Raw genomic sequence first — 15,772 nt, 5'->3', positions numbered from 1 at the left:
TGTGACAATTTCGAACATAAACATTGAATTTTACAGTAAATATTCTTTTAGCTAAGATGATTCTACCATTAGCATTTTATTACACATACCGTTTTATCATCCCTGGGTCCATCCACCAATGCATGTCCTGTATGGACGTCTCGGTTGTGAACTCACGGCCCTGGACCTCCAGTTTCATGCCTCTCCACACTGCGGGGTCCTCTACATTGTTGTGAAAGTCACCTTTCTAACATACAAATCTTATCATGTAAATTTTGTTTTTAAAATCTTTCAGTAGGCTCCACAGAGTCAGAAAGCGTCCCGAAGTCCGGCATCCTGGCCCCTGCCCACCTTTCCAGTCTCACTGCTGGGCCAGCACCCCTCACGTAAGCCCCGCATTCGACGATATGGATCAATGTTTGCAGGGGTGTGTACGTAGCCCCTTCCCCGACTGCACCACTCAGCCCGCCTTCCCGGGCCCCACATCCCAAAACCCCTGAGCCCCTTCGTCCACAGCCATCTGACCGCCCAGCACCCTTTCCTTTATGACACGTATGAGGACTTCGTTTCTTAACCTTTCTCACTAAGCTCAGACAGGAGAGCCGGGCGCTGTCCGTCCTACTCACGTCTCGGTCTCAGGGCTGCAGGGCGCAGGGTCAGTGCGGGCCGAGACCCGGGGCAGTGCGGGCCGAAGAAGGGGATGGGGTCCGGGGGCGCGGGTCCGGGGGGTCTTCGGTCGTAGGGGCTGGGGCTCGAGGGCGCCGCACGGCTGCGCGCGCACCCCAGCTCGCGGAAGCACCCGCCTGAGTTGTGCACACCCCACCCAGCCCTCAACCCAAGCCGTCGGCGTCCACGACTGCAGCTCATCCAGACCCCACTCTCCAGCCTATTGTCCAGACACAGAAACCCACGTTAAGCCCCCGGATCGTACGCGGGGCCTCCCGTCCCCGACTCCTAACGGAGACCGGCTGCCGTAAAGCTTCGCTTTGCCGACTGCTGCAAACCGCCTTACGACTGAACGCGGAATCAACCTACGGCCAGCAGTCGTCCCCGCCCTGCTTCAAACATTTGGGTTTCAGGAGCCGGGCGGAGGTGGCCGCCGTGTGTTTGCGTTGCACGCGCGCTGTCCAAAACTCGGCGGCGGCCTCGGGGCTGCTGCGGCCCGGGCGGGTGCAGTCCCCGGCGCCCGCCCGCCTCCCGGCCTCCATCATCCCAGGGTGCACCGCGGCGGGCGCGGGCCCGCGGCCATGTTGCGGTAGTTTGTTGTTTTCTTCCTGCGGAGGCGAAGGGGCAACTGCGGACCGCAAAGCGCCGGGTCTTGCCTGTGCCTCCTGCAGCCGCCTGCCTTCCCTGTCCTCCGCCACCCGTGCCCGGGTCCGGACCAGGCACGTCGGCCCACCAGCTGGCTTGGTGGGCGAGGCTGAAGGCCGGGCCCCGCGAGTGCCATGGCGGCCGCCCTGGGAGCGGGCGGAGGAGCAGGCGCCGGAGGTACGTGGGGCTGCCAGGCTCGGGGGGCCGGGGCCGCGCCGCGGCGGGCGGGGGTGCCGGCCGGGGAGCCTGCGACTTAGGGAAGGACGAGGCTCTCCCGGCTCCGACTCTCTTTGTGTTCGGCCTGTGCAGTTTTCTCCCCCGCCTTCCCTCCCCATTGTCATTCTCCCTGTCTCGCCCCTCCTCTCCGCTGTGCAGATCGTACTTCCCGGTGAACTTCTGTGTGTCCTCTGCTTTCCAAGGCCGCCTGAAGTGTCAGGCCCAGCTCTGGCGTTGGCGGGCATTAAGTGCCGAAGCCGGCCTTGTGTCCTTAGGGCGAGGAGAGCGCTCTCCCACGCGACAGTGTCACTTAGGGGGAGCGGGGCAGGTCGCTGTAGGGTGGGTGGTTAACATTGTGGGGCCATCCTGACAGCTTTGGATTGATTTCAAGCCCATTACCAAAACGTAACGAAAAGATTCACCTGTGCGAAGGAATGTGTGGCAGTAGGCCATTTTGGAAACTGAGAATTCTTGAGAAATAGTCTCAATAAATTCCTTTTTTTAAATTAACTTGTTTGTTGCCTAATAAAAACCTGTTAGCGTTTTATTACTAGCATCTTGCAAAACTGAAAACGTGACATAAAAGGTTTAGACACTGAGTCAGTTCCTTTGGATAGTTTCTCTTGTTTGCAAGCATAAACACTATTGATGAAACATCTGTCTCTAAAAAAATTGTAGGTAACTGGCCGGGCGCGGTGGCTCACGCCTGTAATCCCAGCACTTTGGGTGGCCGAGGTGGGCGGATTACCTGAGGTCAGGAGTTCGAGACCAGCCTGGCCAACATGGCGAAACCCCATGTCTACTAAAAAATATAACAACAACAACAAAAAGCCGGGCATGGTGGTGTGCGCCCCTGTAGACCCAGCTGCTCAGGAGGCTGAGGCAGGAGAATCTCTTGAACCCGGGAGGCGGAGGTTGCGGTGAGCCGAGATCGCGCCATTGCACTCCAGCCTGGGCTACAAAAAAAAAAAAAAAAAAAAAAAAGAAAAATAAAAGAATAATTGTAGGCAAAACCACTTTCAGGTAAAATTACAAATCACTGGGGTTTTTAAAAACGTCAGATACTTGAAAGTGACTTTCTGAATGATAATTTTGAAAACTTTGAAAAGATGGTAAAGTATGGATAGCGAAAGCATTTGGGAGTAGTTATTGAAACGTTAAAAAAAAAAACAGTCTAGTGTATACTCGAGAAGTATTTTTTAGTAAATGCTAGCAGATGGTTGCATTATAATCATGCTGTTTAGGAATTTTGACCTAAATGTCAAAACGTTTGCCTGACAAAAAGGGAAAACGAAACTACAGATACTAAATGTAGGAATGTCGCTTCTTACAATTTGATTTGTTATATGCCACTTTTAGTGTAAATACATGATGTTTTGGGTGTTACGTCTGAGACTTTGTAATCAAAATTTTAAAATATATAGTTTACCTATCTTTCTGGGGATCAAAATTTTGTGTTTTATAGCATTCCCAGAGTAATCTGGGAACTCTTGGGTCCACACTCTTTTAATTGGAAAGACTAAGGTGTTACTTGTATTTTTTCCCTTTTCTTTCAGTAATGTACAGTGGAGTTTTCTAGAGATTGAATAACATGTGAAGACATTACACTGATGGCTAATGGAATATATACTTGTGTTTTCTTTTGCGTTTCTCATTTTAAATTCTAATATAGTAAATGTCACTGAATGTAATCCACATAAACAGAGGCTTTTTGGGTCTTCAGTAATTGTGACGTTAGAAGTTTGGAGAATTGCTATTTCAGAATAGGTAGGCTTTATTCATGATGCTTTTGGAGTTTTTCCTTCCATTTTGTCACAAATGCCAGAGTTTCCTTTGCTCTTCGACTCAAACCAAACTCCTTGCCGAGGTTTGTGAGTTCTGTGTGACTTGGTCCCTGCCTACCACACCAAGGTGTTGTGTGATTGTTTCCCTTATCCTGGAAGTTCATTGCATGAGCTGTACCTTCTGCCCGGACTGCTCCTGCCCTGGCTCTTGCCAGAGCTGACTCCTGATCCAGTGGGTCTCACACTCTTAAGGGAGGCTTTCCTTGAGAATTTATTGTTTGAGGAACGTCTGTCCCTTGCTCATGTACCTCCCTTCTTTTCATTCTGTAGCACCCTTGTTTGTTTTCTTCAGAACGTTTATCTTAATTTGCAATTTTCTTTAGTTATTTACTTGTTTTTTAAATCTGCCTCCCACAGTAGCCTGTAAGCATCATGAAGACAAAGATGCTGCCTGTTTACCATGCATTCCACATGTTCCTGGCACAGAGCATGTGTTCAACAAACATTTGGTGAATGAATTAAAGAATGAAATGTTTTCTTTATGAATATGAAAAATATAATTGTATCCTAAGTTAGTCATTTCCATGTGATTTACCTGTGTAACTGATTAAATCATGTTACCTTGCGGAAATATTCGCATTGGTAATGCCTCATTGATAGCTACAGATTGCTTGTTTGCAGCTCGGTTTAGCATATTGTCTAGCACAGTGGCTTTCAAACTTTTTAAAATGGCGACTACAGAAGTGTGATTGACATTGTGATTTAGTACATACATAAAAGTGGAAAAAAAATTCATGAGCAATGCTGGTCCATACTATGTCATGCACTCTAATGTTTTCTATTTCATTATAGTAAAATGCTGGTTGTGACCTAAATTAATTTCACAACCCGTGAAATGTTCAAGATTGTCAGTTTGAGAATCAATGGTCTCCTGTATAGTAAGTGGTTAATATTTATTGAATAAAAATGAATCTTGGCTATCCATAATCTGGGTAGCCAAAATAGGTACCACTGTTTATAGAAGTGTTTATAGGAGTGTCTGCTTATTTTTTATTTTTATTTTTTTGAGACAAGGTCTTGCTCTGTTGCCCAGACTGGAGTGCAGTGGTATGATCATGGCCACTTGCAGCCTTAGCCTCCTGGGCTCAGTTGATTCTCCCACTTCAGCCTCCTGAGTAGCTGGGACTGCAGGTGCGCACCACCACGCCTAGCTAATTTTTGTATTTTTTGTAGCAGGCTGGTCTCGAACTTGGGCTCAAGTGAACTGCCCCCCTCAGCCTCCCAAAGTGCGGGGATTCCATGAGCCACCATGCCCTGCCATGGTAAATGTTGAAGAAGTCATTTGATACTGCAGCTAAGCAGTAAGGATAGAGAAATGGAGTTGCTAACCTTACTAATAGCAGAGAGAATAGCAACTGTTATAAATTGGAGACTGAAAACAAAACATAAAGGCAAAAGCATGGCATTTTGTGGAAGGAACAATAATTTAATAAGCTTCAAGATCTTACAGTGCCAGTGCTTCCATGTAAAATATAAAAACAAAAAATCAGTTACAGAAATCATAAAAACCCTCCAACCTAGTGAGTGCATTATCTCACTTTCTTGGGCCTTAGCTATTCTGATTTTATAGGTGAGGTAAAAACAGAAACGGGTGCTTGTAAATTTTTTTTTGTTTTCTAGTGGATTCTTAGAAATAAAAAGTTTTAGTGGAAAATTTCAAACACACCCAATAGTAAAATAATGAAACCACATACCCATCACCTAGCATCAACATTTTAGCAATCTGTCTTCATCCCCCACCTCCACTTTTGTATATTTTGAACAAATTCTGAAATTTTAGAGTAAGATACGCTGCTGGGTTAAGACTACATAGTAAACCCGTTCTCTGAATTTACAATTGAGAGTAAACTAGCCCAGAAAAGTTCAGCCACCTAACTTTAAGACAGGGAAGTAGACTAGAATTTAGGTCTTTTAGTTCAGTGTTCCTTCTGCTGTGCCAGTATGTAGTAAGGCAGAAAGTATGAAGCATGGTGCAAACGGTTTTCATATGAAATTGTGAAAGTGAAACAAGTTTTAGTACTTCAACGGTAAAATTTACCTGGTAGGAAATTTGTGAAGCATTTTAATCACTAATAGTGCTGATAAATGAGATATTTTTTTTTTACTGATAATTGTGTATCGCAATTTGATTCTTTTCCTTCAAGAAAAATTTTCACACTTAATTTCTTAGCTTCAACAGAGAGTTTGAGGAATGGTGAAAGAATAGCCTCTCTCATTTCAGCCATGAGTACTTTTAGCATTTCTTGTAGGTCAGGTGTACTAATGACAAAGTCCCTTAGGTCATATCTGGGGATATAATTTTTGAACGTCAGTTGTCAGGTAAAGAATTCTTGGTTGACAGTTGTTATCTTTCAGCATTTTAAATATTTCATCCTGGCACCTTCTGGCTTCCGTAGTTTCTGATGAGAAATTGACTGTTAATCTTATGGAGGATCCCTTGTACATGACATGGCAATTCTTTCTTGGTGTGTTCAAGATTCTCTTTGTCTTTGGTTTTTCATAGTGTGATCATAATGTGTCTTGGTGTGGGTCTCTGAGTTTATCCTGCTTGGAGTGTTGAACGTGTAGGTTTGTGTCTTTCACCAAATTTGGAAGTTTAAAATTTTTTTCTCCACTTCTTTTTCCTGTTACTTTGTTTTCTCCTTTCTCCCATAATGCATACATTAGTACTCTAGTGATGTCCCCTGTTTTTTAAGGTTCTGTTCATTTTTTTCCCTGCTCCTTAGACTAGATAATTTCAGTATTTTCCTGTTTCTTCACCTGTAGCACCCATTTGTTTTCTTCAGGACGTTTATCTCAATTTGTAATATTCTTTAGTTATTTACTCGTTTTTAAAATCTGCCTCCCTAGCCTGTAAGCCTCATGAGGACAAAAAATGCTGCCTGTTTTACCATGCATTCCACGTGTTCTTGGCACATAGAATGTGTTCAACAAATGTTTGGTGAATAAATTAGAGAATTAAATGTTTTATTTAATGAATCTGAAAAAATATCTGTAATTGTATCCTAATTTTATGATAGTCAATTCCACTGATTTACCTGTGTAACTTATTAAATCATGTTAACTTGATTTTTATGAGTCCCTCAGTTTTGAGACTGAAAATTGGACATTTTAAATATTGTGACGTGGAAATTTTGGAAGTCAGAACTTTCCCTCTTTTCTGAGTTTGCTGTTTCTTGTTATGGGCTTCAGTTGTCTGTTTTTTTAATGGCTTGCCAAATGAAAAGAGACTCTAATCCTTGTCTCTTGTGGTCACTGATAACTCAGTTGTGTTATTTCATTGCCCAGCAAGTGATCTGATGGAGATTTCCTTCAATGGCTGGAGCTGCAAAGAAAACAAAACCAAAAACAAAAACCTCCTGTTTTTACAGATTGCTTCTAGCTGAGGTTACTTCATTGCTCATCCTGGCCACCTGTAACCCCACTTTAGCCTTATAGGTATAGCTTCACCTTCTGCGTATGCAGAGCTCAAAGATCAGCCAGAGGTATAAATCTAGGGTTCCTTCAGGTTGCTTTCTGAGCATGTGACCAGCCTTCAGCATGTGCATGGTCCTCCAGATTTCCTAGTATACCTGGACCCCTCAGTGCTCTCATTCCTTCATATATTTTCGTATTTTCCTCCCTAGCCTCTTCTTTCCCAGGCTTTTCAGTTTGTATGTTGCTTATCCTGCCCATCATCCCTTGCCAGGTGACTCTGGTTAGTGGATGTCTTTAAATACTTTTGACAAGCATTGCCTGGGATGCTGCTCTAGCCCTGAGAGAGTTCTGAGGGGGTGATCTCTGAGCTGATTCCTCAGAGAACCACCAGGCAGGTCACAATTCACAATCACAGTTTTTTGAGGACAGGTTCTTATTGAGCCCTTTAGCATGCCTGCACCAGGAACTCTGACCGCCATCCCCACTGCTGCTTCTGAGTTGTGAAAGGCTTTCTTTACATCTGTTGAGGTGCTTATGTGTTCTTCCTCTGTTCTTTAGTCTCTTAATATATTGATAGATTTCCAGTGCTGAACTAAGCATACATTTTTGGGTTCAAAGTCTTGATCGGCCGGGCACACTGGCTCACACCTGTCAATCCCAGCACTTTGGGAGGCCGAGGTGGGCGAATCATGAGATCAGGAGTTCGAGACCAGCCTGGCCAATATGGTAAAACCCTGTCTCTACTAAAAACATACAAAAAATTAGCCGGGCATGGTGGCGTTCACCTGTAGTCCCAGCTATTCAGGAGGCTGAGGCAGAAGAATCTCTTGAACTTGGGAGGCGGAGGTTAGAGCTAGCTGAGGTCGTGCCACTGCAACTCCAGCCTGGGCGACAGAGCAAGGCTCCGCCTCAAAAAATAAAATAAAAACAAAATTTTCTTGATGTGCACATTTTGTTCTTTTTAATATACTTTTGGATTTCATTTTAGGATTTATCTTTGATCATAAAGAAGACTGGCTTATAGTTTCTTCCTTGGTATCTGTGTGTACATTTGTGCTATCCTATTATTTATGATATGTTTTGCAGAATCAGTTGTGAAATTTCCTGGGACAGTGTTAAAATCTCTTATTGACTGTTGGAAGAACTCTTTTCTTCAGAGCCATTTTGGGTCTGGTTCCTTTTAAAAAAGTTATCTTTTCAATTTTCTGTATTATTATTGATTTATTTAGTTTTGTAAGATGGAAAGTCAATTATAATCATTTAAGTTTTTTAGAAAAATTATTCTTTATGCTGTTTCCAAATTCACATAGTTAGGCAGTGCCACAACTTTTTTTGTTTGTTTGTTTTGTTTTGAGACGGAGCCTTGCTCTGTCGCCCAGGTTGGAGTGCAGTGCAGTGATCTTGGCTCACTGCAGCTTCTGCCTCTCAGGTTCAAGTGATTCTTCTGTCATAGCCCCTTGAGTAGCTGGGATTACAGCACGTGCCACCACATCTGGCTAATTTTTGTATTTTTAGTAGAGACAGGTTTTGCCATGTTGGCCAGGTTGGTCTCGAACTCCTGACCTCAGGTGATGCCTGCCTTGGCCTCCCAAAGTGCTGTAATTACAAGTGTTAGCCACTGTGCCTGGCCCACAGCTTCTTAGGAGTGTGTATGTTGGAAGTAAATTTTTTGAGACTCGTGTGTCTCAAGGAATTTTTAATTTTCACAACTTGATTGGTGGTTTGGTTGGGTCCAGAATTTTAGATTTGAATTCCTTTTTGTAAGATTTTTGGCGGTATTGCTATGTTTTCTGGCATCTAGATCTGCTCTTGAGAAGTCTGAGAACATTGTGATTCCTAATTATTTTTTTATGTGACCTTTCTTTCTGGAATTTTTTAACAACATTGTCTTCCTTTTCTTTGACATTTCTTCTCTTAATCTCAGCCATTTAGAAGGCTTCATTTTTAAAAAAGAGGGTCTAGGCTGGGAGGTGGAGGTTGCAGTGAGCCAAGATCTTGCCACTACACAACAGAGGGCAACTCCGTCTCAAGAAGAAGAAGAAAAAAAAGAGGGTCTAGGGAAAAGAAATGAGTGTCAGTTCCTGTAGATTTTACATCCAGTTGGCTGAGCTCAGCTCACTTGCCCTCTTCCTTGGCTACCCAGGTTGATAGAGCGAGCCTTTACAATTTCCACAATAGGAGGGGCAGCCCTATCTTGTATTAGGCAGGTCTCCTGTTATGATTGATTTTTAAACCCTGAATGAAGAAAGTCCGTTGAAAGACAAGCAGATGACCAGTGAGCACTACACTTCATTAACAAAATAAAAAGTTCATTTTGGGAGAACCTGTCCTGGGGCCCATGCAACCTAAGAGGTTTTTAAAACAGTGACCAAAAATTATTTCTAAAGGAGCATGGTATAGGAACTCTTTTTGAAAATTTGGCTTTGGTTTCTCAGAATTTAGTAGTTATACTGCAAAACTCATATATTCACTTTGAAAGTTATTGAAACATTACCTGATTTCTAGTTAATATTTAAATAAAGGCTCTGGATTTCCTCGTCTATAAAATAAGGAATTTTGATTATTAGTGATTTAGAATAGGAACATATTATACATGAGTGTGATGTTGAGGAAGAAGAAGGTTAAGAACCTTTGGAACACAAAGGTCAGCAAACTTCTTCTGTGAAGGGCTAAATAGTAAATATTTTAGGCTTTGTGGGGCATATGGGTTTTGTTGGAAGTGCTCAGCTTTGCCCTTTAGCTTGAAAGCAGCCATAGACAATGTATGCCTGAGTTGGAATAGCTGTATTCCATTAAAAGCTTATTTATACAGATGGGTGGTAGCTAAATTTGAGCAAAAACAAGGGGCAGGGCCTACTTGGCCCATGGACTTTGGTTTACTGCCCCTTACGTTAGATAATTGCCAGAACCCTATCCCAAGCTAATGATCTATGTGGTATCTAGTCCAAGTCCAGGATCCTGGAAAAGAAGAAGAAATAGAATGGTAAGTAAAAGTTTGTGTTAGCTAGATATCTAATTGCTGCATGATAGAGAATTGTAGAAATTCTAGTAGGTAACTTCAGTCTTGAAGGAAAATTGATTCCTCTATAAAAATAGAATGTCTGCTACAGTGTTTATTTAGCCTGTAGGAGGAGATTTTCCAGGTAAGGAGGGCGTTGACCTCTCTTGTTTTGCTGGATTAGTCTTTTACCCCTTGGCTTTCATGGATATGCTGTTCTTGAAAGTTCTTGACTAATGTGGATACATTTTTTCTTCTTGATTCTGTTCAGATTGCTATGTACTGGAACTTTAAAAAGGATTTGTCTGTATTCTAAAGGAAAACAGAAACAACTCAGAATATATGAAGAATACAAACAGGCTGTACAGGATTCTTGTGTTGGCTTACCCTGTAGGGTTTTGAGGCCTTATGTCACTTAGCATAATGTCTTCAAGGTTCATCAGTGTTGTAGCATGTGTCAGAATTTTCCGTTTAAGGCTAATTAATATTCCATTATTAAACCCCATATGTCTTTCAGTAGACACTTGAGTTGCTTCCCCCTTTCGGTTATTGTAAATAATACTATTAATACCTCTTCCAAGTGCCTGCTTTCAGTTCTTTTGAGTGTATACCCAGAAATGGAATTGCCACACCCGTCATTGGATTTAAGGGCCAGTCTAATCCAGAATGACCTCATCTTAACTAATTACATTTGCATAGACTGTATTTCTGAATAAGGCCACATTCTGAGGTTCTGGTGGACATGCCCTTTTGGGGGATGCTGTGGTATGATAAAAAAAATGACTATTTGGTTCTTGTTCCTGGTTCCCTGGACAGAGCTTCCGAAACCCTTTGAATTTACTATATGTTCTATGCTAATGAGATGACTTATAGTGTGGGGTGGGAGCCCTGGCTTTGGGAGGAGGGCTTGCCAGCCGAATGAACCCCACATTAAGAGGGTTAGAACGTTCAGGCTCAACTCCCCTGGAGGGGAAGGAGGACTGGAGATTTGGTTGTAATCATTAGTCAGTGATTTTATCATCCGGTTTAGGGAGCGTCCGAGTTGGTGAGCACCTCTTTATGCTAGGAGGGTGGTGCACCCTGACTTTATAGACCTATCCCTGCGTACGTCTTCATCTGGCTCATTTGTATTCTTTATCATAAACTGTAATAGTAAGTATAGTGTTTTCCTGAGCCCTGTGGATTGTTCTAGTAATAGCAAAATGGGGCAAGGTGTGATAGAATTTTAGTCTTCAGTCAGGGAGAAGTGTAAGTAGTAGCCTGGGAACCTCGTTGCAGCTGGCATCTGAAGTGGGGCAGTCTTGTGAAACAGCCCTTAACCTGTGGGGCCTGCCGTAAAATCCAGATGATTAGTGTAAGGATTGAATGGAGTTGCTGGTGTTGCAGTATGACTGTTCAATTTAGTAGAGTCAGCAAGTCAGACTTTTAAAAAATATTGCAAAAGATGGCTGAGTGAAGTATAATAATACGAATGTAGCATTAAAAAACCAAACTCATTAATTTCTACCCCACCCTCACACCAGCACGTATATCCATCAATCCACATACTGCTCGTATTCCAGATGAAAAATACTGATGTTTTCATTGACTTCTCCGTCCTTGTTATGTTCAGTTAGCCAACAGGCCTCGGAATTTCTAAATTGACAGCTTTTAGTTCATGCATTTGTCTTCCTCTCTCCTCCGTTTCTTCGCTGTGACACTAACCAATTTTTTTTTTCTTAATGTTTGGTTTGTAGTTATTTTGTTTTACCATTGTTTATGTTTCATTAGTTAATTAGTCCTTGCTTCTTGCTACTAAATTACCCTTTCTATACTGGGGTTGTGTTGCATATGAAGTATAGATTTCTCATGTTGCTTTTCTAGTAATGTCCCAAATCTTTACTACCTTTTCTTTGTGACTGCCTGTCTCTGTGAGTGAGCTCCTCGCTGTGCCCTAGGCTGTGCTGCACTTCTTCGCCCCTGTGCTATTACTTCCCTGGAATGCCCATCTGCTTGACGAAAACCTGGTCATTCTCACTTTCACCTCAGCTGCTACCTAGTGTGTCACACCAGACTTGATTTTCCCCAGCCCTAATCATGTTGTATTTTTTGTTTTGAAATCTTTACTTGAATTTCAGTCATTCCATTAATTTCAATTTATTTGCTTTTTTTTGCTGATAAATTTGCATATGAAATTTAATACTTCATTAAAAATGTTATATATTGTCCTGTATAAGTAATTTTATTTGGCCACACATTATATGTTCAAATGTGTGCGTAGGTAAAACATTGTGGTGATGCTGTCCTAGTTTTACAGTTGTTTTTAATCAGAGAAATTTGGGCTGATTTTAATATCTTTGTACTTTTAGGTATTGCAATAATATTTCATAATGATCATGTATTAGTCTAGTATAGACAGTCAAGCTGTTATCCTTATAAAATAAATGATTTTAAAACGTTTAAGGGAGAAAGATGACCATAAATCCATAATTAAATGTATAGATAACTATCATTAGAGCAGTTTGGCTTATATCCTTCTGAGCACTTGTGTACACATATATTTTACAAACACATTGGCCATAACATAGTGTATGGTGTTGGGGAATTCCCCCCCCGTTATATTATTGGGGATTTTTTTTCATTTCAGGAAACATAGTTTGACTTTAAAATTCTTATTGCTGCCTAGTATGTAGCTACATGACTGTACTTTTATTTGACCTCTCTTCTCTGGCTTTGTTTGGGCATTTGGTTTATTTTTACTTTTTTCCCCGTTAATAAAACACTTCTTGATGAACATCCTTGTACATATTACCTTTGTTCGCTAAATGATGAACAGCATTTCTCAACATCTTGGGAGTTCCCAAGACTATTTCAGAGTGTCTGTGAAGTCAAACTATTTTCATAATGGTATTAAGGCTATCTGCTTTTTTTTTTTGTTTTTTTAAACTGTGCTGACATTTGCATTAATGTTGCAAAAGTAATGGTGGGTAAATTGTCTGGTGCTTCAACATGAATTAAGGCAGTGGCAATTATTAATTTTATTAAATCTTGATCCTGGAGTGCATTTAGAAAATATTTGTGACTATAGGAAATATATGCATAGAGGACGTCTCTTACTGAAGTATAACAGTTGTCTTCAGGAAGAATACCTGTCCAGCTGGCATGGTAGTGTGCACCTGTCTGTGTTCTCAGCTAATTGGAGGCTGAGGCAGAAGGATCACTTGAACCCAGGAGTTCCAGTCCAGTCTGGGTAACATTGCAAGACCCCATCTCTTAAAAAATTAAAAAAAAAATAAATAAAAAAGGTACTTATTCAATTTAATTATGAGCTGGGCTAGCTTTTTATTCTTCTATAGAATAACATTTTTACTTGAAAGGGCAATTGACAGACTGTGGTAATTCAGAGTTTGGTGCTTGGAAGATATATTCTTGAAAATGAAGTGAGCCTGTCACTTCAAGTGAAACTGGACATTATTTGTTGCCAATGATAAAATGTAAGTTTTCAGACAAAAATGAGAATTTTGGAATACTTATAATTGATATTGTGAGCTTGAAAACTTCCCAGCACTTGAAGACTTTCCTGATGAGATTGGTGATGTTATTAACCAGTGCAATTTTGTATACTGAACAATGAAACATGTTTGCATTTGAAGTACAACATAAATCAGGGAACCAGTATTTTCAAAATGACCATTGCATGGTGGTACAAAATCATGGTTAAAGATCCAGTAACTGTGCAAGACACACCCGGACTTTAACATAAGATGATATGAAATGTTCATTGCCGTGGCTTCAGATTCTGCATTGCAGCCAATCTTTAAGAAACGGACACTGTTGAGTATTAGTGTAGTATCAAAGAAGAGTATCTAAAATTGTTTGAAAAGATGAAGTACTTCTCCTTTTTACAACTACAAGTGAATTTGGAGTCAGATTTCTTTCATGTATTTTAGCCGAAAAGATGCATCACAGGAGATTGAATGCAGAAGCAGATATAAGAATTCAGCTATTTTCTACAAAATTAGACACTAAAGAGTTTTGGAAAATTGTAAAAAATATTTGTTTTACAGACTTTTTTCCACTAAAATACGTTGCATTAACATGTAATACTGGCTTAAGTTTTACTCTGACTATTCTCTTTAAAATTATAGTCAGCCCAGTTGGTACCAGCTGACCCTCACCTCATTTCCCATCTTTACCCTCTTGCCTTAGTCTCTTCCAATAAAGGCCTTAAGTTACATACCGTATGTTAGTTTATTGGGATTACTGTTTGTCTTTTCTTTCTAGAATGTAATCTACACAGGGTGAGTGTTTTTTTGTGTGTGTCTTGTATGTCAGCTGTCTAGAACAGTGCCTGGCATATATTATGTGGTCGATAAATGGTTGTCGAGTGAAGGATACAGGTTTCATGACCCTTCAGTCTGTTCGTATGTTCTGCTTATCTTGTACTCTGATTTTGGAATTATCTCAATAGCGACTTTTCTTAGCTATTTTATGGTGTCTCTCCTTTGGGAAAATATTTATTATTTTTGATGATCCTGGCCTCTAATTTTGACTTTTGTGGAGTTAACGCTGAAATTTCCAGAAGGTGCTATGTAGCACGATGGCAGTTAAATTTCCTTCTGGAGTGCCTGTGCTGACGCACAGTGTTAGATGAATACAGCGATTCCTAACCCTAGCTGTCCATCAGAATTAGTGGGAGCTTTAAAAAGCAAAAAGAGCCCACTGAGCTGGACGCGGTGGCTCACACCTGTAATCCCAGCACTTTGGGAGGCTGAGGCGGGTGGATCACGAGGTCGAGAGATCGAGACCATCCTGGCCAACATGGTGAAACATCGTCTCTACTAAAAATACAGAAATTAGCTGGGCTTGGTGGCACTCAACTGTAGTCCCAGCTACTTGGGAGGCTGAGGCAGGAGAATTGCTTGAACCCGGGAGGCGGAGGTTGCCGAGAGTTGGAGTTGAGCCGAGATTGTGCCACTGCACTCCAGCCTGGCACCTGGCGATGGAGCAACACTCTTGTCTCAAAAAAAAAAAAAAAAGCCCGCTGAATCAAAAATCAGCGAGGAGGCCAAGAATTATATACTTGTTAACAAGGTTTCTAGGTGATTGTTACTAGCTAGGCTTGCAAAAACATGTTCTGGTTTCAGCAGCATTGGGTGCTCTTCCCCTGCCCCACTTTTTTCTTCTTTTGGTTTCACCGTTTTGTCCAAGCTGGAGTACAATGGCCATGCGCAGACGTGAGCATGGCACACCACAGCTTCAAATTTCTGACCTCAAGCAATCTTCCGTTCTAAGGCTCCCAAGTAGCTAGGGCAACTGGCTCCAGCCACTGCACCCGGTGGATGCTCTAATTAATCAGCAATGTCTGCCATGGATGATTGTGATTAAGTACTAATTCCTTCACTGTGTTCCAATGAGGAAAACGCCACAAGCTGTTTAGCTTATAAAATATTGAGACTTTACTTATGTTTTCATAGGTAGGGAATGCTTGTTTTCATGAAGTATGACTTTCGATGTTTTTAAATTCGTTAAGAACTATTTTATGGCCTAACATGTATCAGGGACAGTGCACCCTGGACATTTAAAAATAATGTGTATTTTGCCCTTGTCGGTCCAAGTAGCCTGTATTTATCTGTTAGGTCTAGCTGATTTCTAGTATTTGAGTCCTCTATTTCCTTATCTTTTTACCTAGATTTCATATTTGTTGTTGAGAGTGGGGTGTTGAGTTCTCTAAGTATTAATGTAGAGCAGTGTCTTTCTCCCTTCATTTTTGTCAGTGTTTGCTACATCAGTTTTGGTGTTCTGTTTCAGTGCATGTATAGTTACAATTGTTATATCTTGATGAATTGACCAGTCGGTATACAGTATTCTTTTTTTTTTTTGAAACAGTTTTGGGTTTAAAAATCTATTTTATCTGATATTAGTGTAGCTGTACCAGCCGCCTTTTGGTTAGTATTTGCATGCAATAGCTTTTTCCATCCTTTCAATTTATTAGTGTCTTTGGGTCTACAGTGAGTCTCTGATAGAC

General features: G+C 41.4%; 1 protein-coding gene across 8 annotated transcripts in view; it reads left to right on the top strand.

Annotated features, from left to right (window-relative positions):
• The first annotated feature begins 1,056 nt into the window (after nt 1-1,056).
• The window catches only part of RBM33 (RNA binding motif protein 33), a 136,742-nt gene continuing 122,026 nt past the window's right edge, over nt 1,057-15,772 (top strand). For all 8 annotated transcript variants that reach the window (XM_017519650.2, XM_017519664.2, XM_017519644.2 and 5 more), the window contains exon 1: nt 1,057-1,467. In XM_017519650.2, coding sequence (XP_017375139.1) covers nt 1,425-1,467 — 43 coding nt within the window. In that variant the 5' untranslated portion in view covers nt 1,057-1,424. The remainder of the gene's footprint in view (nt 1,468-15,772) is intronic.

This window comes from Cebus imitator, unplaced genomic scaffold (assembly GCF_001604975.1).
Source record: "Cebus imitator isolate Cc_AM_T3 unplaced genomic scaffold, Cebus_imitator-1.0 Scaffold20, whole genome shotgun sequence".
Taxonomy (NCBI): domain Eukaryota; kingdom Metazoa; phylum Chordata; class Mammalia; order Primates; family Cebidae; genus Cebus; species Cebus imitator.
Note: the sequence above shows the minus strand (reverse complement) of the source record. Positions and strands in the feature narration are given on the sequence as shown.